Raw genomic sequence first — 27,926 nt, 5'->3', positions numbered from 1 at the left:
AACCGCAATGCTGATGTGGCCCTCAATGAAATTGAGTTTGACACCCCTGAACTATATGGTCTTAAAATGCAATAAATAAATGATTAAAAAATCAAGTTACATGTTTAACTGAAAGGTACATACTACTTTCAGCATTTGAAAGACTGTAATAATTTTAGTTGGTTTTGCTTAAACCACTTTACTTAAAATTTAGGATAGCACTGAGCCAGGATAGTGATTAAAAATGAGTAGAAATATTTGAGGCAGTGTTAAAAATACTAGAAATTGAATGAACATTGTAATATAGTACCAGCGAAGTTTATTCTTATATGCTCTATTTAGTAAACTCAATAATCACAAACTGAAACTGTGGCACAGCTATCCAGAATAGCTCAAGCGTGGCTTTTGTTCATTTCCCTCTAGCCTGCTGCCTGTGGCTTCTGCCTGCAACTGTCATCTCCATTATTACTGAATCAAACTTAAAATAACCCAGTTATTTTTTAGTTTTGTTTTTATTGTAAGCAGGAAATATTAGATGTTGTGCTAAGCCCACAAATATCAATTGGATTCAGCAAGCTGTTTGGAGAGGCACAGAAGAACCTGTTAAGGCAAATTCACAGAGTCATTGTATAGTTAAAATTACATCCTGTATATTGCTGGTATTACATAATAATTCTTTCTGTAATATTTCAAATATTGTCCTAACAATTTTTAGTCATGATTTCCTTAATGAATATGGTTAATTTTTTTATCTGAATATATCCACAGAAAATAATATTTACAATGAAGCAACTACTTATATTATTATTAAATATAGGCATCAAATGGCAAATAAATTATCCTAACAGTGTTCATGTAATAAAACTTAATTTAGCAGACAGTGATAGAAGTCAGTAGAACGTTTGATGTTAACTTTTACTTTGTCAGTAGTAAAATGATAAACTACTTTTATCATTTTAAACTGTGATAAAATAGTTTATCATCAACTATTACAGAAATCTTTAGCTGTAAACAAATTCATGTCTTGTTCTCTGTATAGGAATCAGCTGATTCAGCAGAGGTAGAAGAGAAGATGCTAGCTGGATTTTCAAATCACCTTTCCAGCTTGCCTTTACAGCCAAATTTTCCCAAGGTGACTGTGGATCATCGTGAAAGCGAGAGTCCTTCATTCAGCTTCAGCTCCGCAGAAGGAATGGTGAAGAAACGAGAGTATGATAATCCATACTTTGAACCACAGTATGGATTCCCAACAGAAGAGGAAGAAGATGAGCAGGAAGAAAGTTATACTCCAAAGTTCAATCAGAATCTCAATCCCAGCAGGTGAGAATTGCTATATCCAACATTGGTTTTTAAAGTTAATTTGGTCCTTTCTGTGTGGTATTATCCATTGTCTAAGAAATTTTCTGCAATTCAGCTATATTCTTAATACTGGATTAATAGTATTCTTCTTTACCTAAAAGAATATACAGTATGTTAAACTCCCATGTCTTTATAGGAATATTTATGTCCCACATGAAAGATGCCAAAACCAGTATGTAGGCTTCTTAGGGTGCAGCCTTTTCTGGGTATGTTCCATGTGATAATTATTCATTGGGATGGGACAAAAGTAGCATAGAAAGAAAAAAATTATATAATTGTCCATGAAATTTGTATTAATCTCATATGCTTCTCCATATCTACGGCATATGAAAAATAGAGAGGAAAATCTATAGATTACTTTAGTGGACCCTCTGGTACTTAGAATCTGTAGAACCAAATGACCCATTTCAAAAGATTTGCACAGTAGGGAAAGATGGCCTTATTTCTTTCTCTTGTTTGGCATATTTGGGAGAGAAAATGAAATTAAAGCCTCTTCATACTGGTTAGCTGCAAAAGGTGGGTGACGGATTTGGGTTTGTGGAATACTGAGAAAGCTGCTGAGGGTTTTAAACAATCTAAGCAGTATGGTTTACCCATGTGTACTACAATAAATTTGCCTTATTTCTCATAAAATTCTGTGTCTATTTTCAGTTATTTATTCATTTAACCAAATGAATAATTAATGAATTTAATACCCATGACAGCCGTGGTCTGTAGAATAAATGTTGCCTTGTGTGATGATTTAATAATTTAATGTGACCCTGCCATAGAAGTTTGTGATAATGACATTTCCCAATTTCTACTATGGCCATAGATACAAATAATGTGTTTTTTTTCCCTATTCTTTTCAAGGCCTCCAAAACCTTTGCGTCCTAATAGTTTAAAGCTGGGTAATGACTCTGATGCAGAATCGGATTCGCATGCCAGTTCCCCAAATTCTACAGTCTCCAACAACAGCAGTGAAGGTTTTGGGGGTATTATGTCTTTTGCCAGTAGGTATTCTTATTTCTTGCACACTGATTTAAATAATAGGTGGGAAGGAGAATAATAGGCAGGAAGATTAGGTAGAAAAGAGACAAAGGAAAAAAACGCTACTGTGGCAAGCATGTTATTAATTCTAGGTACCGCGAAAGTCATAGATCTGATTATTGCTGAATATGTGGCTTTTATAAAACCAGGAGAGGTGCATAAAAGAATAAAAGGTGACATTATTTTGTGGAAAAGAATAATGATGGAATAATAAAAAAGAATAATGACAGACTTTACCCAAAGGTTAGCTTGGGTAGCAGATCTTGGAAAAAATGGCATCTGTAGACTGGGTCAAGCAACTCAAAGGGCAGGTGGGAAAATGACAAATTTCACTCAGGAATTCTGGATTGCAGAAAAGGAAGGCCTATCCAGGCAGGACCCAAGGAGAACCTGTGTACCTCAACAGTTGGTATTCATAAGTATGTTACTATGGCCACTGCCTCTGAAAATATATAATTATCCTGTCTGTCTATTAGCCATCATTATGATTTAGGGAATTTAGCATTTACGTATTACTTCTGAAGTCATAGTTTCTAGAACAATTAACATACATTATTGTATGATCTGATATTGAGAAGAAAGAGGGGTGCTCCAGCAATTGGGGAATGATGACGTTCGTCCCGTTCGATCTGGGAATTCCCTCTAACCTGACAGGAGAAAGGCTGGCCCCACCTCAGTAACCAGCCCAAGCTACTTGCAGCCAAAGTCCACAGTTACTCACCAGAACATCGGTGAACAGTATGCTGAAACTGGGTGAGAAATTTGATGATCTCTCTCCTCTATATCCTGAATTTTTGGAAAAGATACCCCAAGAAGCAAAAAAACCTCCAAAGGTGAAAAGTAGGGGGAGCTTAGCCCCACCCTCCCATGGAAGGAAGCAGCGAATTAAATTATTAAGGGGGACAGAAACATACTATTGCTGACATCTAGTGGTGGAAGAGAATATATAACTTTAGCTGCTTTGTTGTAAGTATTGGCAGGACGCCCAGAATGAGATAACCTACTTCTTTGATCTTTAAAAAGAGCTAAACAAAACATTCTGGGCCAGCCACAATAAACAAAGACTATAATTGCAAAAAAACCCAAACCCATAACTGACCTTCCTGGATGATAAACACCTATTGATTGTGCCTTTAAAGTTGTTTTTAGAGAAAGATATTTTTTTTGAGTTTTAGCTATCATTGAATCTCAGGAACTTGCAAAAAGAACTTGTCAAGAAAAACCAAATGCTTTCCAGGAGGAAATGCTCGCTATGTTGCAACTAATCCAAACAACAATGGCTCTATACCACAATGAAATTAAAAACAAGTTTGATGACCTAAATCAGGGGTAGGCAACCTTGTCTCTTTTATGACTCATGGACTTCAATTCCCAGAATTCCTGAGCCAGCTGGCTCAGGAATTCTGGGAGTTGAAGTCCATGAGTCATAAAAGAGACAAGGTTGCCTACCCCTGACTTAAATGGATATATCTCTACATTAACCTCACAGCATAAGAATTTTCAGAAAATGAAAGAATCTACCAATGGAAGAGATTGTGATTTGACACAGATGGAGGAAAACATACAAGATGTGACTGAAGCACCAAAACTGGAAAAGGTAGTCCACACCCCAGAATCACAAAACAAAGCTGAAGATAAGAAGAAAAGCCTGAGAAAATGGATCACAGAGATACTAAAAAACCTACGACTTGAGAGACCAGAAAAGATAAAAGAAATCAACATCTTACCTGATCTGCCTCTACTGTTCTTAACAACATCCACAAGAAAATGGCAAGACTTTTTAATTAAGTGGAATAGATGGATGAGGAAAGCTGTTTGGCGAAAGAAAAAGATTAAAATCAGATCCAAGGGATCAGAAGATTGGACCTATCAGAAACAATTTTTAAAGATTAAGCATTTGTTTGAATATGGTTAAAATAAATATGGACTACTCAGTCAGAAACCATTGAATGGAATAGAGTTAAAAGGTATTTTTTTAATGATATGAGAAATGTAACTGTCTTATCAGATGCATTTTTTAAAGATTGTATCTGAATGTGGTTAGAATATAACATGGATTACTTAATTAGTAAATATCGAATGGAATAGAGTTAAAAATGAAAAAATGGGGGATATAAATGAATTTTAGTTTGAGAGAGATATGTTTTTCTTTTTCATCTTTCTTATTCTGAATAGTATTGTATTTTTTTTAATGATATGAGAAATGTAATTGTTGGGAGGATTATTGTGAGGGAAACAGCTTAGATATTTAACCGTAAATCAATTTTGAGAAAATTTTAACAGATAAAAATGATTTCAATTTTGTGGGGAAAAAGTCTAAACGAGAGTGTTGAAAACAGGACATATAACGCAATCAAAAGGAATAATTAGAAAAGAAGTTCTATATTGATGCTATTACCAATTGAATAAAAGTTAAAAAAATGTTTATATTTAACCTCTTTGTTACTAAAACATTAAGAACTGTATTAAGCTATTGTTTGCAAAAGAGAAGAATATGGGAAGAAGAGAAAATTACGTAGGGTACGATATGATAGAAATTGACTATTATTGATTGTTGTGAAATGTGAACGCAGACAACATGCTCTGGAGTTCTCAGATACATTTAACAGAACTTTTGCTGGATAGTAATTCCATATGTGGGATATTGTCATATGTCTTTGGCCAGCTTTGAAACTGAAATTCTCTCTTGAGATGACCATCAAGCAATCACAGATATTCCATTTCTAGTAAACAGTTAATTTCCTTTCCTATTAAGAGCCATTTGAACATGATAATATGTGGGGAAGAAGATAGTACCATTGGCTTGTCCCTCCTCTCCCTAGTGATTCTTAGATGTATTTGCTATATATCTTGCTTATTTTGATTAGCTGTGTTTTTCAAATGAAGCTTGCATATTACTTTCTAAGGAGAAGCACAGTTTGATTTGAATTATTGTGTGAATAAAATTATTTTATTTATTTATTTATTTTATTAAATTTGTATACCGCCCTTCTCCCGAGGGACTCAGGGCGGTGAACAGGGCACATATAAATAGAAAATACAAAAATTTTAAAAAAAATTAAATAATCGCCCAGATAAAACAATAACAATATAAAAACCCATTAAAAAACCCTAACATCCCCCATCAGGCCAGGCCAGCTTGTTCAAATAAATGGGTCTTCAGACCGCGTCGGAAGGAGCGAAGGTCCGGTGCCGTCCGGAGCTCGACCGGCAGCTGGTTCCATAAAGCCGGAGTGCTATAGGTTTTTTTTAGGAGTAGTGGTTTAGCCTGTTTTGGAAGGGATTCGAGAGAGTTCGTGGGCTTGACGTTGCGACTCAATACCCAGTCAGCAATATTAGCCAGCGGGGGTTTTGCCCTGGGTTGGTGTGTGAAAAAGACTGGCAGATTTGAATAAAGAACAGGTGTACCTCGTTATATTAAAGTGGGGTTTACTTAGAGTTACATTTACCCTTTGTAAATTGTACAGGAAAGAATGATTTTTTTAAAAAAAAACATGTGAGTCTGTTGTATCATTTTAATTAGTTATGATTTGTGGTGGTTGATTGAAAATATTTTTGATCAGTTAACATAAGTTTTTAGAAAATAGTAATGATTCAAGAAAGGGGCTTTTGAGTAGGAGCATCTAGTTGTGGAGTTTCCGCTCTGGCCCCCTCTCAAATATACTCTTAAAAATGATTGTTAAAAAATTACATTACTCCTGTATACATATAGACACCTTTTTAATAAGATGCCACTAAGTTACAACAATTTCTTTTAAATATAACAGTGATACAGAAATTTAAATAATTTTTTTAAAGCAAGTAAGTTTCTTTTAACTAACTTTGATCCTGTTTATTGAGTTCTTAATTTTCATCTTATACAAATGATATACAATATTTTCTTAAAGAATGTAAAATTCTTTTTGTCAAATTAAAATAGATGATTCATGATTAATTACTATACATCAGATATCTGAAAAATGTGATGCAAACAAAAATGGAATTTTCAAAAAATGCATGTATTTATAATTATAAACTAATGAGGCAGAGATGTATAGCAGAGAAAATAAGTGAGGCATTTATTCTATCTCTCCTCTTCCTATTGTTATGTGCAAAATGTGCCTGAAATTCTTCTGACCAAAAAATATATATATAAGAGAGAGAATCTGCTATCCTAAGTAATCCTAAGTAAAAGAAAAAGGACTTTGCATAACTTTGTGCATTTAACAAGTAGGTTATAAAATTGAAATAGAAAGTATGTTCCTGAAATATTCTTCTATGTTTTAGTATTAGTTTTGAGAGTAATGTCCCACTGATGGCCTTCTGTTGATTATAATTTATATTTTTAAAAGATGCATATTAAATATGAAGATGACAGCCAGTTTGCTATGGTAGTTAAGGCATCTGGCTAGAAACTAGGAGAAGTGAGTTCTAGTGTTGCCTTAGGCACAAAAGCAGCTGGGTGACCTTGGACCAGTCACTTTTTCCCAGTCTTAGGAAAACCACTTCTGAAAACCTTGCCAAGAAAACTTCAAGAATCAGACATGATTGAATGGAAGGAAAAAATTGTGAAGACGCATATTAGTTACTTCCTAATCTGAGAAAGACAGCGATGAGCTCACATATAAATAGCTGAATAAATAGCCGAATGAAATAAATATAAATAGCTGAATAAATAGCCGAATGAAATATTTTCTTTTTATTACAGGTAGCCTGTACAAAAACCACAGCACAAGCTTTAGTCTCTCCAATTTAGCACTTCCAACCAAAGCTGTGAGAGACAAAACCACTCCATTTCCTAGTCTGAAAGGTAATTGTTTTTGTTGCCAGTTAATGCTTTCATAACTGATTGCCAAATAGTCACATATCTTCTTCCTCAAATATGTTTTGTGAAACAGGACAATGAGAAAATAAGAATCCCGAATGGTAATGCTTCGGATGTTTTTCCAATATCTATTCATGGCATGTATAGAGTAAACATTGGAATGGCAGTGACCATTGAAATATACTTAGATATATACTTATATATATATCTTTTTACCCTGCTAACGTTTTATTAAGTATTATATCAGTCATGTGGAACACTAATATGGGAGAGATGTTTCAGCAGCCTTCACATAAACTAACTTTTAATGACCTCTACATATAAATGTTTGCTAGATAAGAAATTAACTTGAAAGTGAATATATTAATAATCTTTCTCTTGGGAGCAGTTGCAGTTAATTAAGCTGGATGCGGAGGTGTCCACAACAAGTCATATTGATGCAAAAATAATGACACATGGCAATACAGGTGATCCTTGACTGATGACCCCAATTGGGACGTGAATTTCTGTTGTAAGTTGTTGCTGTCATAAGTCAAGTGAAATTCGATTTTATGACCATTTTTAATGATGGTGGTTGAGTAAACACCACAGTCTTCCAAATGGGTGGTTTTTGCTGGAAGCCAACAATAAAGCTTACAAATCATGATCGCATGACCGCAAGACACGCAGTTGATCATAAATGCGAACCAGTTGCCAATGCCTGAACAGTGAGCACATGAACATCAGGGTGGTGCGATGATCATTAGTGTGAGGACTGGACTTTTTTCAGCACGGTCATAACTTTGAAAGGTTGCTAAACCAAAAGTTATAAGTCAAGGATTAGCTGTATTGTGTGATAAATCCAATTCTCTTGTACTTGCATCCCAATTTGTGGCCAAAATTCTTAGGACACAGTATTTGTGTCATAGCCTGATATTTCCTGTGGATAGTGGTAGCTGAACCTTTCAGTAATTTGAAGAATGAAGAATAAATACAGGTTGTAGAAGTTACTGTTATTTTATATATACTACAGTCAATACTAGTCAAATTTACCAATGAACCTAAGCCTTATCATTTTTTTTTGTACATGAACTTTTTAGTTGCTCAACTAGAAGGAGGCTTTGTTTGTTTTTTCAGTTCTTGTATATGATTAGAAAACTTATTTTTTTTCTTTGTAATAAGTTGATTTTATTTATTTCTTCCCCTTCTCCATTTTCATCGGTAAAGATTACTTTAATCTGGAAGTGGGAAGGGATATGGATAAAGGTTGGTATAATGTCTTGCTAACATTTGACCTTTTAATGATAAAGGCCAAAAGTTGGTTTTCTGTTGCTGCCTTAAAGTTTGCTTTGGATAGCATAACTTTCTTTCTTGGGTGTGTGTGTTTATGTAAAATATACATCCCCAAATGATTGGGAGCTGCCCAAAGTTTGATATAAGATGGACGGCTATATAAATGTTTTAAATAAATAAAATAGTAACTGAAAAGGAATGTGAGTACTCTAAAGTTTCTGCATGATATCTTACAATGTTTCCATCCGCTTACTTTCTAACGAGCAAATTTTTCTATCGCTCACATTTCTCTGTTAGCTAAATCTAATATTAATAACACACATTGGAAGAAAACAGTGATGGGTGATTCCATTTCTTTTCATGTTTTTTGTCTCATTTTCTGCAGTTGATCATTTTTTAACAATTCCTGTTCAGTGTGATCTCTCGTTCTGTGTTACACCAATGATATTTTTAACCTTTGGAGTAGACAGTTTCTTTGCATGTACTTCTGCCTTTTTCATAAATAATATACAAAAAAGGGTTTCCACTTTTTTGGGGTGAATATTAGAATAATATGGGGCTTTTATAAGATAGCCAGATAAACTTTATCATGAAATGCCAGTTTCACAGAAGTTAACGAGGATAAAAGTAACTAACCCACAATCTAAATATTGACTTTGTTTAGAGTCAGTTTCAAACTCTCAGCTTTCTTTGGATCATCCACTCAAAATGCATACCGTATTTATTTATTTATTTATTTATCAAATTTAGAAACCGCCATCTCCCTCACACAGGAACTATGCAATCTATCTTGGGCACAGACTCACACTCACATATACAAGGGCTTCTGCAGGGGATATCAGAAAGTCAAGATGGCAGTTGTGACCATGCAAAGAGAACCCTCATCTTTTTTTTTATATACGCATGCATATAAAAAAGGGCAGGGTTTTAATTTTGTGATTACAACCACCATCTTGACTTTTTTGACCAACCCTGCACAAATGTACATGCACATAGTCAGATGCTTTCTTGCTTTCTCCCACTTCCCTCATTGTCTGCAGCCTTTCCTACTTCCTCCTCAGAACATTCCTCTTCTAGTTCTCCTGCCGCAACTCCCCCCCCCCCCACTTCTTACAAAGCAATGAATTCCACCTTTTCCTCCTCATTTTAGACATGGTTGATGTTTGAACCAGAGGCATTTTAGGGAATAAAAATTGCAAGTGGCTGAAAACCAGCTCTTTACTTTAAATTGCTCCTTTTGCAACTAGATTTTTTTTAAAAAAAAAAAGCTTAAGAATTAGCAGGGGAGATAAAGGGTGAAGTAATGCCTACAGATAGCAGTTTATGAGTAAGATGAGTAATGCAGTTAGCAGTTTATGAGTAATGCCTATCCCTCCGTTTACGAGTAGGATGAGTAGATATGAGAGCTATCTTTCTTAAGAGTCATAATAGTAATAGATGGTATTGTAGCAAAGTTAACATATATGTATATTGAATTTTTAAAACATATTTAACTAAAAGGAAAACAATCCTGAATTTAAAATATTGGAATATTGGACAGAAGAGTATTTATGTGCTTCTGTTCCTTTGCTGAATTCTCAACAAATATAATTCTCCCATTTTAGAAATAAACTATTTGTGGAAATAAAATATGCTACCTTTCAGGTAAATAAAGTATTTGAAAAGTTTGCAGTAGATTTGTTCACTAGGTATAACATCTTATTAGATTCCATTTCTCAATATTTTATTATTCTTTCAAGCAATTTCTTTTAGATTTGGTTTTAATGTACCTTCCTTCATTTTCTTAAAGGAAAGTAATTTCATTTTTGGAACAGAAATATATATATATTTAATTTTGAATGGAGCACAGAGTTACCTTCTAGATTTCTAATAACTTTAAAATCAGTTTAAGGGCAGGTCTATACTGTAAATGTGAGATAGTTGTATGTTTTTTTAACTTTGAAGAAGGCCCCCAAGGGGCCTTAGAAATTTTGTGGTAAGAGTTAGGGGATTAGGAAATATACTGTATAGCTCCAGCAATGAAATACAGTATACTGTTTAGGGAGTTTTATGTGAAAGTGATGATGTTCAACTATTTTATTTTAATTATTGATAATCTGAAACTTGGTTCAGGAGCAGCACCAGTGCAAATGCTGAATAAAAGATAGGGGATATAGTGTTATGGCCTTCTTGCCCTTCCAAGACTACTGATACTTTTGTTTAGTTGTTTTTACCTCCCACTTCTTGATTATTCTTACAGCACTTAATCAGCAATGAGGGAAGCTACTAATTTAATATAGAAATGGTGGTGATTTTACTAGTATACTACTAATTGTTTATTTTGTGTCCCAGTATTTGGGCTAAATACTATAATGGAGATTATTACTGAAGCTGGGCCAGTAAGCAATGAAGGTGGGTCCTTTGCATCATGAATTGTGCATGACATGCCAATTCCCAGTAAGCATTTTGTGCCTGTCTTTGGGCAACTTTACCACTGATAAGCAAGATTGTGTGTGATCTCTACTAATCACATTCCCATATCGCATTACGCTTTTTCATATGTTGTTGAATCCGAAGATGGTTCTTGTGGCAGAAATGCATGCAGAGCAGCTGAGCTTCTCCTGCTTTTCACCTTCTGCTCTTACTACCATCTTCTCTTTTGTCTCATTCCCATTACTGTTTTCTGCCGATGTATGATGCAGTAATACAAAATACAGTATGCTGCTGCTTTTTCAAGTTTTTTTTGTACGTCCTTTTAACCAGAATGTTAGTTAATTCCTATATGTCTCATTAGTAGCATTTATGGACTTAAAACATCTTTCTCAGTAAATGTTTTCTCATTCTGCCTCTTTACTTATGCAGGAAACAGGCGAGCACTGGTCGATCAGAAGTCTTCTGTTATAAAGCACAGCCCAACAGTGAAAAGGGAATCTCCTTCACCACAAGGACGAACCAGTAATTCCAGGTAAAAAAATTTAAGGCCCAGCTTGGCAAGTAGCTTCTTTTACATTGCCTAATTTCTGAAGCTTCTGCAACTACTACTGTACCTGCCTTCTCTGTTGAAGTCTGTTGCCTGGAAGAGAGAGAAAATAATAAGGAATGGGATCGTCTGCTATTAACTTTCTGTCAACAGCCACTTGATTCATAATTACATATATTTATTTATTCGCTATTCTTATGGACTGAGAAGTTTACGTTGTCTCCTGGAAGCCACACAAGATAGCCACACAGACAGACAAATGTATGTCCCTAGCCGGCATTTCCAATCATCTTAGTGGTGTACCCGTCATACTGTAATCAAGTCCGTCTACCTTGCTGCTAGTCACCTTCTTTTTCTCTTTCTTTCTATCTTTCTTAGCATTGTAGATTTAAAAGATCTAGGTCTTCTCATAATATGTCCAAATATGGTAATCTTCAGCCTGGTCATTTGCACCTTGATGAAAACTCTGGATTGATTTATATTGTGATCTTTTGTTTTCTTGTCTATCCATGATATTCTCAAGCTCTCACAATGAGTTTTCTCATTTTGAACTCAAAGTTCAAAATACTGCTTCTTCAAAATACAACTTAAACTGGCCTTGAATATTATAGGAAGAACTATTATCTGCATGATTCTGACTTTTGTAGGAATAGATACATCGCGATATCTAAGTATCGTTTGCTATCCTACAGAGTGCTAATCTGCAGTATATTTCTTAATTGCTGGTTTCTTTATTGAAATAAAGCACCCATTGCCTTTTGGAGGGATATTTTTTTTGTTTTTTCAGTTATCCAGTGTACACCTGAACTAATAATGTCTCTATTTCCTCATTCTTTTCATAAAACCAGCTTGAATATCAAGCATCTTCTTTTCTGGGAAGGGCTCTTAATTTGTAGTCATATGCATTATTTTTCTAGCATGTGAAATATTGTACAATAGTTTGTGTAAGCCGTTAACTCTCTTTGCTATTGGTATGCAGACTGATCTCTTCCAATTTATTGGCCAATATATTGTTCTCCAGATTAACTAGTATAGTTTGGTTAGAAGCTTTACAGTTTCTTTTTCTGTTACTTGTCATACGCAAACAATTTCTGTATCCCTTTGATCTGGTAATGACTGGAATGCTGATTGATTTCATCTTCTAGCATTGGAGATTTTTCTAAGTAGGAAATATAATATTGTGCAAACAGGTTGGCTTTGTTCTTCCACTTTAGCTTGACTTGGAATGTCAGCATGAACAGTTTGTGATTGTTTCAGTTATTGACCACATCTTTACTGTCATTACAGCTCTTCCATTTCCTTGTATCAATACCATGATTGTTTCGCGTTTTGTGTACTTTACCTGGTAATGTCCATATGCACAGGTATTGTTGTGGTTGTTAGAAGACTGTTAGCAGTGAAGAAAACACTACATTGGCAGAAGCCTATGAGTCATTCTCCTCCTTTATTTCTGTTTCTTAGACCATGCAATTGAACTACACTTCTTTAATTTTAACATTCTAATGTCCAAACACAAGCAGTCTATCTTTCTTGCAAATGTTGCCATTTTCAGATTAAACTTGACTGTACTCCTTGCCATCCTTCTGTTCTTCTGCATCAGTGGTTCAAGCACATATTTGTATAACTAATTAAAGGGCTGTCCATGAAGACTAATTGATATTATTCTATTTTTACCGGTAACTACATTGACATGAATTTTATCTTTGCATATCCTTCTTGACTATAAAAGCAACGCTGTTGCTTTTTTGTTTTTCCTGTCTTGAGTAGTGAAGCAGTGTGATCTTTTGATCAAAAATTTCCAGTATCAGATTCATTTCAATTGGCCAAAAATTTCATTATTCAGCTTAATCTCATCTTTCATTGTGTTGAGCTTTCACATATTTATGCTTTTTATGTTCCGTATTTACACTTTAATTCTTTCTTTGCAGTTTTATATTTTCTTTTCCTGCATGGCAGCATCAGCAACTAGACTTCCTCAAGGCTTTAATCTAGTCATGTTAAAAAAAACCCATTAGTACTGTGAAAGATCTTCAACTGTTCTTCAGTAGACCGTTGAGTGCTATCCAACCTGAGGAGCCTGATTATATGACAATATCTAGTCAGTCATTTTATATTGTCTATCCATGTGACTTTCTTGGTAAAATATAAGGATAGTTTGACATTGCCTTCTGCACATGATGAAATTATGCCTTTGCTGTTTTCACTAATGTGATCATCCATATGCAACATATTTCTGCATTGCTGCTGTCCGATATAAGCACATGCTTTCTACAGCTGGATTGAGTTTTATTTCTTAGGTCAGGGGTGTCAAACTCAATTTCATTGAGGGCCGCATCAGCATTGCGGTTGCCCTCAGGAGGCTGGGTGGTTATGGCCAGGGTGGGCGTGGCTTACTGGGTGGGCGTGGCTAGAGTGCGTATGGCCTACTAGGTGGGCATGGCCAGCTCTACATCGTTCGCATCAAGGGTGCCTATGGGGGCCTGGGCAGGAGTGGGACAGATCTGAGGGTCTCTGGCAGAAGGAGGGTCTCTGGGCCAGGGCCAAGGCAGTGGGGGCCGTTCCCTCACTGTTTCTAGGATGCCTTCGCGGGCCACATGAAACCATTTTGCGGGCCGGATCCGGCCCCCAGGCCTTGTGTTTGACATGTCTGCCTTAGGTGATTCTCCTGGGGGTATATTCTCTTGGCACACATTGCGTCTATTCATAGCTTATCCCTCCCGGGAACACTCTGTGATGATATAGTATAGTAGGACATGAGGGAGTGAGAATGGCAGCAATATTCCTTGTAGCTTACAATTTTACAGTTAAAATATTAAAAATACAACATCATAAAATATACCATTCCCCTGCAAGACTGGGAGCAGTCTTAAAAATAAAAGTAATACAAAAAAATATCAATCTTAGATATCTTAACAGAATAACAGAGTTGGAAGGGACCTTGGAGGTCTTGTAGTCTAACACTCTGCTCAGGCAGAAAATCCTATGCCTTTCTAAGCATCATAACGTGAAATATGAATTTCTGGATATAGGCTGTTCCAGAAAGAGGGAACCATAATTGTCAACCCTTTGATATTGTACAGATAAGGGAACAGATTCTACAAGAAAACTAGAACTAAGCTTCATTGACATATTAGCAGAATCTTGAAAGTCTGATAGTTTTTCTTATCTTCCTCTTATCTCATGGTGAGTTAGAAATGAGTCAGCCTGAGTCTTTTCTTAATAACTAACTCCTTTCCATGGCTTAAGGATTTCTATCCTTTTTGTTAATGGCTTCCAAATAGTTCCCTCAAAGCCTAATGTTATATTATTGGCTCTCATTAGTAGACATACTGCTGTATTTTGTATTCGGCATAGGCTTCTTCCAACAAATTACCATTTTCTCTGAGTATGACTATGTTATGGTCCAGCCCTCAGACATAAGAGTCTTTATACCTCCAAAGCTGCTTCCTACTTATTTAAGGCAACATTTTCTTTTTCAAAAAACTATATGTTTATTTTCTTTTTAAAAAATGATTTTTAAAGTTGCTAATAAAGCAGAATAATATATAATATGCTTTCAGTTCTTAAGTCTTGCAATCCAAGAATAGTGAGAAATGCTATTATACATAAAAATAAAAAAGATCTTTCTTTTAATAATTAAAGTGATAGAAAAGCTGTAGATGTTTTGCGTTGATTCTTTCTTTCGTTTTTTTACTATATGCCTTTTTCTTATAGTGAAAACCAGCAGTTCTTGAAAGAGGTGGTGCACAATGTCTTAGATGGACAAGGAATTGGTTGGTTAAACATGAAGAAAGTACGTCGTCTCTTGGAAAGTGAGCAGCTCCGTATGTTTGTATTAAGTAAGCTTAATCGAACTATCCAGTCAGAGGAGGATGCTCGACAGGATATTGTCCAGGATGTGGTTAGTTTTATTTTTACTTTTTTCCCCTCATCCATCCATGAATGAATTTTGCTGTGAGTTTCTCTACTGAAGCTTATTTAAGATGGCTCACAAGGAAATTCCTGCTACATGCCTTACTATATGAAGAATAAAATAATACAAAATAATGGATCAAATGTTGTAGATCAAGAAGGAAATTGCTTGCTGAAAAAGCATTAGTACCTTCCAATGAAATGTAGGTAGTACTTGGTCAAATGTTTTTTTTTTCCTCAGCTGAACTTCAATGTGGTCAGTTTAACTGAAAAATACTACTTCCAATTGACAGTAAAAAATGGAGGAAGAGCGCTCTGAGTGAGCTCATTTCCCAGATAAATTCATATGGGCAGAAGGGTGCCCAGTGATATCACAAGGGGTTTAAGAAGCCAGTATTAGAAGTAGAAATTAAAAAATATTAATCAATTATTTAGTTTGAAGCACCTTAATTTGTATTCAGAAATTATTGAAAATGAATTAAAATGCAAGGAAATTGTAGTTTTTTGAATAATATCTTAGAAAGGCTGTGGGATTGGCTTCTGATTAACAACGCATTCTTACAGATGAGCCTTTCTGTTTTAGGAGATTAACCGAAAGGTTTACAAAGGAATGCTGGATTTACTAAAATGTACAGTATCAAGCCTTGAGCAGTCATATTCAAATGCTGGACTTGGAGGCATGGCAAGTGTGTTTGGCTTGCTAGAAATAGTTCATACTCATTACTATAACAAAGGTAAGACAATACTAAAAATTAGTGTATCATAAATACTGTGAAAAGCGTTTTGTGGCAGAACTAAATCTAGCCTGCCACAGTCAATAATTGTATGGACTTTATAAGTAGAGGCTATAAAGCAATTGTGTCTATTAAATGTATCAGTTATAAAATATTTATTTGCTTTGTTGGTCTAAAAAATATTTGTGTGAATGACTGAGAGAAACAGACAGGCAAAAACAAACAGATATCGTCCTTCCCTCAAGAAGTGAAGTGGGGCCTCTGCAAAAAAAAATATTATTAGATCCCTAAGTTGGTGTTTCTCCTCTTTCATACTTCCGGTTTTCACTCAAGAGGTGTGATGTTGAAGGTGAAGGGCAGCTGTAGTTAATCTGAGTTAATGCTTCCCAAACCTAGGTAAATTACCCCAAGTTGAGTAAAAGTGGTTTTTCTTTTGGTAACGGGTAACCTATTACCCAATCACAACAGGGACATTTAAATCAGGTCTTTATGTTAAGTGGTTTTGGGAAACGAAGGAACTTAGCATTTTGGGAAGCACTGAGTTATATGGAACTGCCTGATTGACATTTTGATTTATTTTGTTGGGAATGCACGTTCCACTAAGTCATTTTATCAGCAAATCAGCATTAAGATGATCACTATCAGTAAAATAAGTTTTAAAAAAGTATGTTTCAGTTGTATCACTTATGAAACAGAGTGGGGAATGATTAAACTGTTATGGATAAGAGACAGGCAGCAAATGCAGTATACTTCCTTCCATCATCAACCTGCCTCATTGCATGAATTGATCAAGGGAAAAATGATCATGGAGAAGGTGGAGTTTGTTGTTTCTTCTCTGTAACCTGACTGCTTTCAGGGAGATGGGAGGTGATAGGAAAACCAGAGGTTTTCTGAGTCAATTGAATTGAATGTATTATGTTAAATCAGTTCCAATGTGAAATATAGGAATAAAACATATTTGACTTTCTAGTTAGGTCTTTATTCATTGTCTTTAACCTGTTCTTGTCTGGTTAAAGACAATAAATAACCATTTGCATATTTATTTATTTATGCATTGGTGGCATCATCAAGAGCAGGTCTGCAGTTACAAAGATTAGAGATTTGTTCAAGATAATGTCTTCCCAGGGAACATCTACCTCAGGGAACATCTGCTGCCGGCATCAAGCTCCCTGCGCCCTGTGCGTTCCCACAGAGAGGGCCTCCTCAGGGTGCCACCGATCAGAGAATGTCGATTGGTGGCCCCCAGGGGGAGAGCCTTCTCTGTGGGCGCTCCGGAGCTGTGGAATCAGTTACCGGTAGAGCTCCGGATGGCGCCCGATCTTCGCTCCTTTCGTCGCGATCTCAAGACGTTTTTGTTTGTACAAGCCGGCCTAGCCTGATGGGGATTGGTGGGGTTTTTTATTTTTGGTATTCTTAATTTTATCTTTGGGGTTTTATAATTGTATATCAATTGTTTTAAAATTGGGCAATCATTTAATTTCTTTTTAATATTTGTATTTTGTATTTTACTCTTGCCCTGTGAACCGCCCTGAGTCCTCAGGGAGAAGGGCGGTATAGAAATATTATTAAATTAAATTAAATTAAATTAAATTCCCAGAAGACTGTGGGTTGTGCATATATTTGGAAGGGTACTTTGCAAACCATATTGTTTGATTGAAGAATAAAAGCATTAGAGCAACCTTATCCTGCAAAAGACCTAGCTTGGCTGCTTAAAAAGCTTTCCCAGGTGGAACTGTCAGCAAAGCAAGAGATAATCTTCAAAACAGCCATGTAACCCTAGAGCAGGGCTTTTCAATCAGTAATACGCATACCACCGGTGGTACATTGGCACCTGGCAGGTGGTTACGCCACCCTGCCCAGCCTATCTAAGTGTAGCGGGGGAGGGAATGAGCTAAAGCGGTGCAGCGCAGGACTTGCCATGAGAGAGTCCTTAGGAGCTGCTGGGGCGAGGCAAAGGCCCCAGGATCAGCACTTCTGGCGCACCCAGAAGAGAAAGGAGGAGGGAGGCAGAGACAGGCGAGGCTATAAAAGGAGGCAGTTTTGGCGGGAGAGGGAGAGAGAAAAAAAGACTCAGCCTTGGGAGGAGGAGGAGTCAGCTGGAGCTGCACCAAAGAGAAAAGGAAGAGGAGGGGGGGAGACAGGAAAGGAGATAAAACAGGCCGGCTGGGAGCTGATCTACAACTTTGTGGCAGCCATCTGTGCTGGGCGCACACACAGGTGGCAGTGAAAAACGGGAGAAATGCAGCGGGGGAGCCCCCCCCATGAGAAATGAAGAAAGGCACCATTGGCTGGAGGTGAAGCATGGAGGGAGGGAGGAAGGAACGAAGGAGATGGGAATGAGAAAAAGGGAGGCAAGGAAGGAGGGAGGGTAAGGAGGGAGGAAGGAGATTGGAATGGGAGGGAGGGAGGGTCTGAGGGAAAGCACTTGGCCACCAGCACCTCTGCTCCCCTTGCCCCTCCTCCTGACCTTTCATGGTGGTCTCCCATTCTATTGCTGAGGATGCTTTGGTTACAAAAGTGGGTCTCCTCGCATGGAGAGGGAGTGGGTCACCCTCTGACCCATGCACTTTGCCCTCCTGCACACACCATGAGCAACCTGGCCAAGGAGAGAGAGTGCAGTAGCAGCAGCCTCGAGGAGGAGGTAAGTGCAGCTGGGTGCCTCCTTGGTGCCCTGGGAGCTTGAGGACAGGGTTGGACACTTGCCTTCCGCTGCCCAGGGTTCCGGGCAGCCTGTGCCACTGTCTGGGAGTCCACCGCATGGCCCAAGAGTGATGGTGAGGCTCCTCCGGTGGACCATTCCCCGGCGCCCACCTCAGTCCCATCCCCCTCCATCGGAGACCCCAAGATCCCCCCCGACAGCCCTGCCTGCCCACCCACAGGCACCCCCCAACCTGAGCGACATTGAGCTGGCCTCGCCCCCCAGCCATTAACTTTGCTTGTCAAAAGGTTACAAAAGGGGATCACATGACCCTGGGACACTGTGACCATCATAAAAATGAATCAGTTGCCAAGCATCCAAATATAAATCACATGACCCTGGGGATGCTGCAACAGTCATAAGTATGAAAAATGGCCATAAATCACTAAGCGAACTGTTGTAAGTCGAGGACTACCTGTACTTTATCACTTTTTTCTTTCTTTTTTTTTGGATCATCAAGTTTTTGACAGCTTGCTAGGCGACTAATGGTACTTGAATATTGCCATATCCTAAAAATGGTACAATTGGTTGAAAAGCCCTGCCCTAGAAGACTCCCAGATCCTTGGATGCAAAAATGCAGTTTTCAGATGCTTTGTTCAGGCCTGCTCCATACTTATTTCAAAAGCTAGAAATGGATAAAAATGATTGAATTAAACAAACATATATTTATATTTCCTGTTTACCTTTACGTTAACAGACATCCCATATTTAAATGTCACTTATTTCTGCAAGCAGTTGACACTGGCATATATAAATCTCTCTTATTATATGAAACAAGACTTCCATCAGTAGTGGTCTGATTGGTAAGGAAGAATGCTATAGCAGACTTCCATAACAATGGACATATAGTATTATTGTATTCTGCATACAATCCAGCCATGATTTTAAGGTATCTAATCTAATTGTAACACAACATGTAAGTTCCAATATAGAATCTATGTGCTACTAAAAGCCTCATTGGCATGACCAAATGGGTAAAATAATGCATCACAAAGGCAACAATTTTCAACCCTAGTTACCTCAAATGGGCTTACTTTCAGAATGTGTCCAAAATCCAAGGTCCATGATAGCTGAGTGAAATTTGAGGAAGTTGTAGGTGCTTCAGTGCTACAGGCTGCTGCTCTGCTGCTGTTGCGATCATGTGATCTTCATGTTCAACAATCTGTGACAGTTTCCCAGACAGTCTCACAATCCCTCTTTCCCTCATTAGGCTACTTACAAGCCTGCTGGAAAGGGAAGGGAAGGAAGGGAGGGAGGAAGAAACTCTTGCACATCCTTTCTGGCCTATGTCAGCCTCTTGTGTGCTCCTATGACTTGTACCATCTCTCCTTCCCTGACCAGCACCGACCTCCCATGTGCTTTTCAAACCTCTTGTGTACCTCCACACACCCTCCTTGACTTGTTTAACGGTATTGGCAAATAACATTTCTTGATCTGATACCGAAGATACATTAACTTTGGCAAGAGTTTTTCACTGTAACATAAGGTTACTTGTTATAGGGGAAATTTTCTCTAACTGGAAAAAAAACCCACACTAAAATAGTTCCCAAGTCACAATTTCGTAGTCAGCTAAATTCATGTTAGAAGGGACCATCCTTAAAATAACCAAGTTTCAATATATTAGTATTTTGTGAATTTCTCTCTGATGATAAGGTCTAGATGTGAGAGTATTTTTAATGGTTGTAAAGAATTAATGCCATCTATCAAGCCCTTCTCTCCTTTCTTCTCATTCTCTCTTCTGATTGTTGTTGGCATATTTACTTGTTGTTGGTTGTTATTTTTTTTGCCTGCTTATCTCTCTCTATTCCTTTCTTTTAAAGAGCCTGAAAAAAGAAAGCGAAGCCCAACAGATGGAGCAATCACTCCGGTTGGCAAAGATCCTATTTTAGCCAGGAGGGTGGAACCGAAACCCAAGGTGCAACTACAAGTACCTCAGCTCATGCCAAGGGCACCAGGCCTCTCAGGGAAAGGGCCAAGGGAGTTTGACACAAGGAGTTTAAAGGAGGAAAATTTTGTAGCTTCTATTGGTGTGTATTTTAATATATGTGGAATGCAGGAAAGTGATTGTGCATTGGCATTAGCGTCTACTTGCATCTTTCCCATTAAAACATTATTCCTTTCATTGCTCTAGTAACACGCTTCACTCTCACTCAGTTTGCAAAGACTGGTCATATATTTTCTTCTCCCATTTTGAACAAGAATCAACTCAACATTTTGGATGAGTTAATTTCTTTTTTAAAAAATTTGGAGACTGTTATATGACACTGACATCACAGACTTTAATTACATCTAGTTGAGTTACTATAAACAAATTGGCTGGCTGTCCTTGGAAGTGCATACAGAAAGGACTGACTGAGTTTTAGATAAATGCAAATTATTTTACAAAAATCTGTCCGTTTTTATTTGCAAGTAAATCCCACTGAGTTCTTGGGAATTCTTGGAAGTTGGTGCTATGCATGTATGTTATAAATAGGTCACAGTTATGTGTATTTGGACTCATGGGTATTCCTTTATTATTGTCGTCTTTATCCAGCAAAATTACATTTTAGTGTTTTATCCTTTTATGTATTCCTGAGAAACAAACGATTGTGCCAAAATACATATAGTAACATATAGAACTCTGTGGAATATAATTGCATTAGGTTTGGAATTATTGCACTATTCAGGCAGAAAAATACCTAGCCAGTTTTCTGAATGATTGTCTCTACTTTCATTCTGTTAGCTGAATTGTTAGGTTAATGTTTAATTTTTTTGCCATTCAGGATTTTTAAAAAATCAGCTTTTGAAGGCTTGTAGCAGAAATAACCATCTATGTATAAAGGAAACAGATTATTCAATCTCAGGTCACTATAGAAAGATTATATGTTTTTTGCAAATTAGTTTATGTAACTTTTTCACTAACTATTCGTCTGCTCTAATTTGAGGTGAATAATTATGAATCCTATACTAATATGCACATAAAACAATAAAAATAACAGTAAGGAAATATGAACAGCTCTTCTATGTTTGGCTAATATAGGACAAATTAGTGAAGGGGGAGTTCATTTTTAATGTAATATGAATACATAATTTAACAAAAATAGCTATTATAGTAATTATTACATTTTAGTAAAAGCTATGCAAATACCAATTGCCATATTTAGATTGATGTTAGTTGTTCTTCTGCCAAATAAACTAGGGAGGAATGGGTTTGGTTTTCCAGAGGTTGCAGGTTGTTCTATCATTGTTTCATCACAGAAATCCCACTCTCTTAACCTTCAGTAACTTCTAAATCAATTTCTTCTATTTGTTTTCCGATGTTCTCTTTTTATTGCAAAATAGTAAAAAAATAATAATTCAATCCACTAGTTCGAATCTTTTTATTTTTATTTTTTGGTAAGAGATTGGTAAGAGAAAGGTTCCTTTATAGTTTTCCTAGCTTCTGCTTCCTCCCATAAATTATGCTTTCAAGTTAAATGTTGAACTTAGTTTTACAGCAAGGTGATTTGATATTGTGCCACTAAGCCAGTACCTAGAAATTCCTGACATTTTTTTCAGTGCAGAAATGCAAACCTAAAATTGTTTCTTTGTTTGCTATGTGGATTGAATTTTTACCTAATTCTGAGATGCTTGTATTCTAAACAAATATTGCTCTTTCTATATAGATCTCTCTCAGAATATTCTTTTTAATGTTGCTGAGAGAATACTGTGAATTGGTTAAACTTTGGGAGGGGGGAGGGGGCAGTATTTGAACAGACTTATGTATGAAAAAAGTGTATTGACTAGAAGTATTATTTTGCAGACAGAAATAATTTGAATATTGAGCATAAAGAGCTAGCCAAAATCTTTTTGTAATATGTAATTTCTGTGAAGTCAGATGACATCAGGTGGGTGAGTCTCAGAGTTATTTTATTTTTCTGAGCCAGCAAATTGCATGTGATTCTTTTTTTAAAAAAATATTTATTGATTAAGATAATGGAGGTCTCTGCTCCTGATCTAGCGGAAAAAGAATTATTTCTTCACATGCCAGTTTTCATTAATCTCTGTTTTGGCAGCGCAGGGTTGGGTGGCTTACTTTTGTTTTTGTTTTTCCCATTTCCACCTCTGATCAGCATCTGATACTTCTTCTGTCTTTCTCTCCTGCTTGCATTGCATCTTGAGTAGAATTGTGGAACAAGCACCAGGAAGTGACAAAACAAAAAGCTTTGGAAAAACTGAGTAAGGAAAATGATTAAAAGGACAGAAACATAATACTCCCCATAGCCTCCCCATAACTGCCAACTCCTTAAGCTTTTGATTGAGCACCCATGCCACATGAGCCATAGGACAGACCAAGGAGGTCATTTCATAAAGAAACACAGTGTTGAGTTACCTCAAAGAGCCCTTTCCTATATGAGGAGAGAGAAAAATGCTTTAGTTCTTCTGGCTGAGTTTCAAATCCTTCCTTACCACTGAATTTATTTTTTAGAAGGTTCTGACGGGTTTCTCTGTTATGAAGGCATGCTATAACTGCTGCAACATTTTCATTGAAATAATGTTTGTGTGGAGAGATTGTTGTCCTATTTCTTCAGCAATAGGCGTTTGTAAGGTCCAATCCATAATCTCTCCATAGATTTTCCATCAGTTACTTTGAAATAACTGTGGGGAATTACATGACCAACTGTGATTAACTTTTAATGGAAGACAAGACTTATATATTGTTTTAAAACTCTAGTTCTTTATTACCGTGTTTAGGAAACAGCCAACTCCAATTGCAATCTTCTGATATGATTTCTAGATATGAGCTAGATATATAAGCATGCACAAATATAAAATATACTGTATAAATATTCATATACAAACCATTGATTTTGAGTAACAATTAAGTCACAAAAGTGTGACATGGATATCTATAGAAAATGGGAGGGAAACTAAAAAGGAAATATGTTGTTAGGAAAAGATTAAATACTCTGTTTTCTTCTACAGAGTGCCCTTTCCTGCCAACATTGTGTAAAAGAGAATACTGATGTTTTGCTGTATGCATCTATAGTTGGCCCATACTATTTCACTAATTAGGCATTGGTTAAATTTTGAAAATAATGTCACTAGTTAGTTACAGAAAATTTAGTCTTTTGGGTTTGAAAATTGCATTCAGTTTTTGTTGTGCAACAAAAGCTACACTTAGTAAGTAGATTCAGCTAACTTCAAGAAGATGAGATATCTGATAACGTGTAATAAATTAGTGATTCAACAAAATAAATGTAGAACAACACACGAAAGTACTCTCGTATACAGTTTTGCTGCATTACACACATGCATCTTCCGGTTTATTTGCTGCTGAATTTCAGTGGCAAACAAATAGGCTCTGGAACTGAACCAAAACTTCAAAAAATAACACATCTAGTCCACTGACCATGGGTTGCTTGAATTATATGAGCTTAATGCAACCTATTATGAATACATATTACCATAGACTATCAATTGTTTTAAGATAGTGGCACAGGATCTACATGGGAGAGTCAACTGCAGTCCTGCTAAATCTCCTGTACCACTTGCCAGCTTTTTATGCCACTAGGTTTTATAACCTTTTGGATTGTCTTGCAGGATTGGGACTTATGAGACCAGATTGCAGTGGTTCTTATTCTTCTCTTGGACCTGTAGTTAAAAGGTTGTACTGGGAACTACAGTTTGACATCTGTACAATTAACCTACAGTGTCTGCAAGCAGTGTTTCATCTTGTCACCTATGCTGTTTGTAACTAGATGCAACCATCTGGAGCTTGAGAGTGGTTATGTCAACAGCGTTTCTGTTGTTCTTTCCCATTCAACTCCAAGAAAGCAAACAATATCTTTGAACATTCTCTAACTTTATTATAACTGGAGCAAAAATAACAAGCTGACATTAAATGCAGAGAAGGTAGAGGGACTGTTAGTTCCTAGGAGGTTTTTGGGAGTGGAGTTGTTTATACTGCTTTTTTTAAAAACCAAAACAAAAAACTTGATCCTCACTGTTACTGGATTTACAGATGGTAGCTGTGGCAAGCAGGATATATTCTAGTTGTGATTGATACTGTGTCAGATTTGGCATCAGTTATCCATGCCTTGATTGCATCCCACTTTGATTATTACAATGCACTCTAAATGGGGTTAGGAGTGGTCTTTGATGTAAAATATGGCAAATAGGCTGCTAAACAGTGCAATGGCTGGGGATTGTAAGGCTTATGCTTAAAGTTCCTTCCCTGGTTGCCAATTGCTCACTGAGCACAATTTGTAATTAACCTCTGTGGTCATAAATGGCTTAGGGACTTGATGTCTGATGGATTGGCTTGCTCTTTTCAAACTTGTGTGGGCAATAAGAACGGCTAGAGAGGTGCTTCTGAAGATCATCCTTCCTTTAGTTGAATCAACAGAATTTTAGCATAGCTTATAACAAAAAAAGTAGACCTTGCTTACCAACAGTCCCAGATGTACAATGCTTAAATACACTTTGAAGCTCAACATCAACAGGACATAACTTATACAAAGACGCATATGTAACAAGTGAACCAAACCAACTTTGTACATCTAGACATTGCTTGCATACTGTCTGAAAAGCATTGACAGTATGTGTGAAATACAGGAATACATATACACACTTTTTCATTACCTAGTTGAAAATTGTGAGAGCATAGCATACATCCACCACATGAACTTTAGGTACAAAACAGCCGTGTTTTGTTCTGAGTCAGAAAGAAAACTTTCGAACATATGCATGTTTTGTTTAGTGCTTAGAACACACAAATGGCTATTTCAGTGACCAAACTTGAGGATAAAATAAGTTACGAGAGTGCTTGCTATCAGTTATTTTTCCCCCCTCTTGATGCTCCCTATTATACATCAGCTTTTTCTTTTGGAGCCAAAAAGCACACTTTGAAGTAAAGCCTGGTACTAGATCAATGAATTGTTTTCATTTTCTAAGTGTTACTGTAGGGCCCACAGTGGCACTAAAAAGGCATTTTTGTAAATGAAAGCAATGCTAGTATTTTTTTTCTAAAATATATTAGCTTTACATCCATTTTAATACAAATTTAGAAATAATATTGAAAAATATTATTAGAGAAAAATAATCTTGAAACATATTAGAGAGAAATAATATTGAAACATTATTAGAGAGTATATTGAAAAATATTAGAGAAAAATAATATTGAAAAATATTATTAAATAATAGTGACAAATAAGAGAAAACAAGCCTATATTTCTAGGAAGGTGAGTATTCATTGGCTGTTAGCAAGACAGGTATTCACAAACTGATCAGTTCTCATAGGCTCCATGTTAGGAACTCCAGGTAAAAAATAATAAAATGTCACTACTAAATTCTACCAACGTAGAGCCTGTAAATTCATGTTTGAACAGTAGCATTTAATCACAATATCCATTCGACTCTAAAGAAGCTGGATTTTTTTATATATATGTAGAAAAATATATATATAATAGTTGCTGAGGATTTTCTAAAAATATTCTTTCCAAGGAGATGTTAAATTATGTTCTTCCTATCTGAAAATTGTGCTAATTCATCTGATCTCTCTGATCCTGTTTTTAAAACCATATATTAAAAAGAAAATTAAGAAATATGAAGATTGTTGAGCTTTTTTTCTTACTCTAATAAACAGGCCAAAAATTGGCCTTTATAGAAATGGCTCATGCTCTAAAAAATTAAATTTTCACTGGGCCATTGGTGTGCAGGGAAATTACCTGCATAATTTAAATATTGTATACTGCTTTCATATAACACTATAATACAGTATTCTCTGGATGCATATTTAGGGGTAAATTACTGATCTTAGAAAGGTTTACTTTAAGCTACATGTATCTAAGACTGCTTGTTTGATTTTACTAATATATAAGTCTCCTTCTGTTCTCTAAAGTTAATCTTTATTGCCTTCTGTGAATAAATATTTCAAAATATGATCATGCTAATCAAATAGAATTCAGTTTACTTTAATTAAAACTTGTTCTCCAGTTGGTGTTTACCTTTGGTTAACCAAGGGCTTAAAGATGTTTTAGTTTTGTTATGCGTTTGCACAGTGCACAAATGTACATACAGTTAATTGAAGTACAAGTGGTAGTATATGTTTTAAATAATTTACAAATAAATTCTCTGCTCATAGCCTTTCATTTCCAGCAGTATTATGGACAGCAAGTACCCCACTGGTCAAATGATTTCATTATGATTAGAGATCTACATTTTCTATCATTAGTAATTTATCAGCTATCCTATAAATTAATCAGTTCATGTTTAGTCTTCTTTTTATATACAAGATTATTTTTGAAGGATTAAATGGTTTTTTAAAAATTGCTGCAAAACACATGTCAGTCAGGAGTATAATTATCTGAAAGTAGGTCATGTGGGTTTTGCTTAGCCATTTTCCTTAATTTCCTATAAAATAACCAGACACATCTATTGGCAACCATGCTTGGAAATATATTTTTAATCACTGAAGCCAACATTTCTAAACTTCTGTCAATTACTTTTTGAGTGCTTTAAAATGTATTCAGTTCAAAGCATTTTGATGAAATCTCCTGGGAGTATGTACAACTACATAGCATTTTTGGATTAACTAAGTATGTTTGGTGTAGTTTACTATTTTTGAATCATAGGTACTGTTTTTGAATAATAGATCATCCTAGAAATCTATACTAAGGGCCCTTCTATTCAAGAACATATTAGCTATTGTTTGTATTTCACATTCTTGTTCCCTATTTCTATCTCCATCTCTCTCTCCTTTCTGTTCTCTCTCCTTTCTCCTCTCTTTCTCTCTCCTGTTACTAGTAGGTATCTAGTATGACTCCACTCACACTTTTAATTCCCCACACACTATTTAGTGGTATGCAAGGTATTTCTTGATTGTGCACCTAGTGTTGCCAGATGACATTACATGTATTTGTCCTGTAATTCAAAGAAAAAAAACCCTCCAAATGCTGGTCATGTGTCCCTGTTATGGAACAGTTGGCAGATATGGCTATGGCAGAAGCATTGTGCTCAGTCTCTTCCCCCTTCTGAAACCTTAATGGTGAACCTGTGTAGTCTGTAATATATTTTTCTCCTGCCTCCTTACTCCCATTGCACAGTGTTTTCCAAACCCTTCCCAATTCTGTCTCTCCTTTCATCCATTTTCTAACATTTCATCAGAAAAAGAGTTTTTTAAAAGGTGAACTGCATGCATCTCTTCGGCTTCTATATTAT

General features: G+C 36.2%; 1 protein-coding gene across 7 annotated transcripts in view; it reads left to right on the top strand.

The window, feature by feature from the left end:
- MADD (MAP kinase activating death domain) overlaps window positions 1-27,926 on the top strand; it is a 127,510-nt gene that overhangs the window by 62,793 nt on the left and 36,791 nt on the right. For 3 of the 7 annotated variants that reach the window (XM_081313511.1, XM_081313508.1, XM_081313509.1), the window contains 8 exons: window positions 1,019-1,299; window positions 2,191-2,334; window positions 7,059-7,156; window positions 8,378-8,416; window positions 11,285-11,387; window positions 15,117-15,303; window positions 15,898-16,048; window positions 20,567-20,773. In XM_081313511.1, coding sequence (XP_081169637.1) covers window positions 1,019-1,299; window positions 2,191-2,334; window positions 7,059-7,156; window positions 8,378-8,416; window positions 11,285-11,387; window positions 15,117-15,303; window positions 15,898-16,048; window positions 20,567-20,773 — 1,210 coding nt within the window. The remainder of the gene's footprint in view (window positions 1-1,018; window positions 1,300-2,190; window positions 2,335-7,058; window positions 7,157-8,377; window positions 8,417-11,284; window positions 11,388-15,116; window positions 15,304-15,897; window positions 16,049-20,566; window positions 20,774-27,926) is intronic. The other 4 variants (XM_081313513.1, XM_081313510.1, XM_081313512.1 and 1 more) reach the window with 3 other exon arrangements.

The sequence above is a fragment of the Vipera berus genome, assembly GCF_964194415.1.
Source record: "Vipera berus genome assembly, chromosome: 1".
Taxonomy (NCBI): Eukaryota; Metazoa; Chordata; class Lepidosauria; order Squamata; family Viperidae; genus Vipera; species Vipera berus.
The sequence above is the reverse complement of the archived record's forward strand: the minus strand, read 5'-3'. Positions and strand labels throughout refer to the sequence as shown.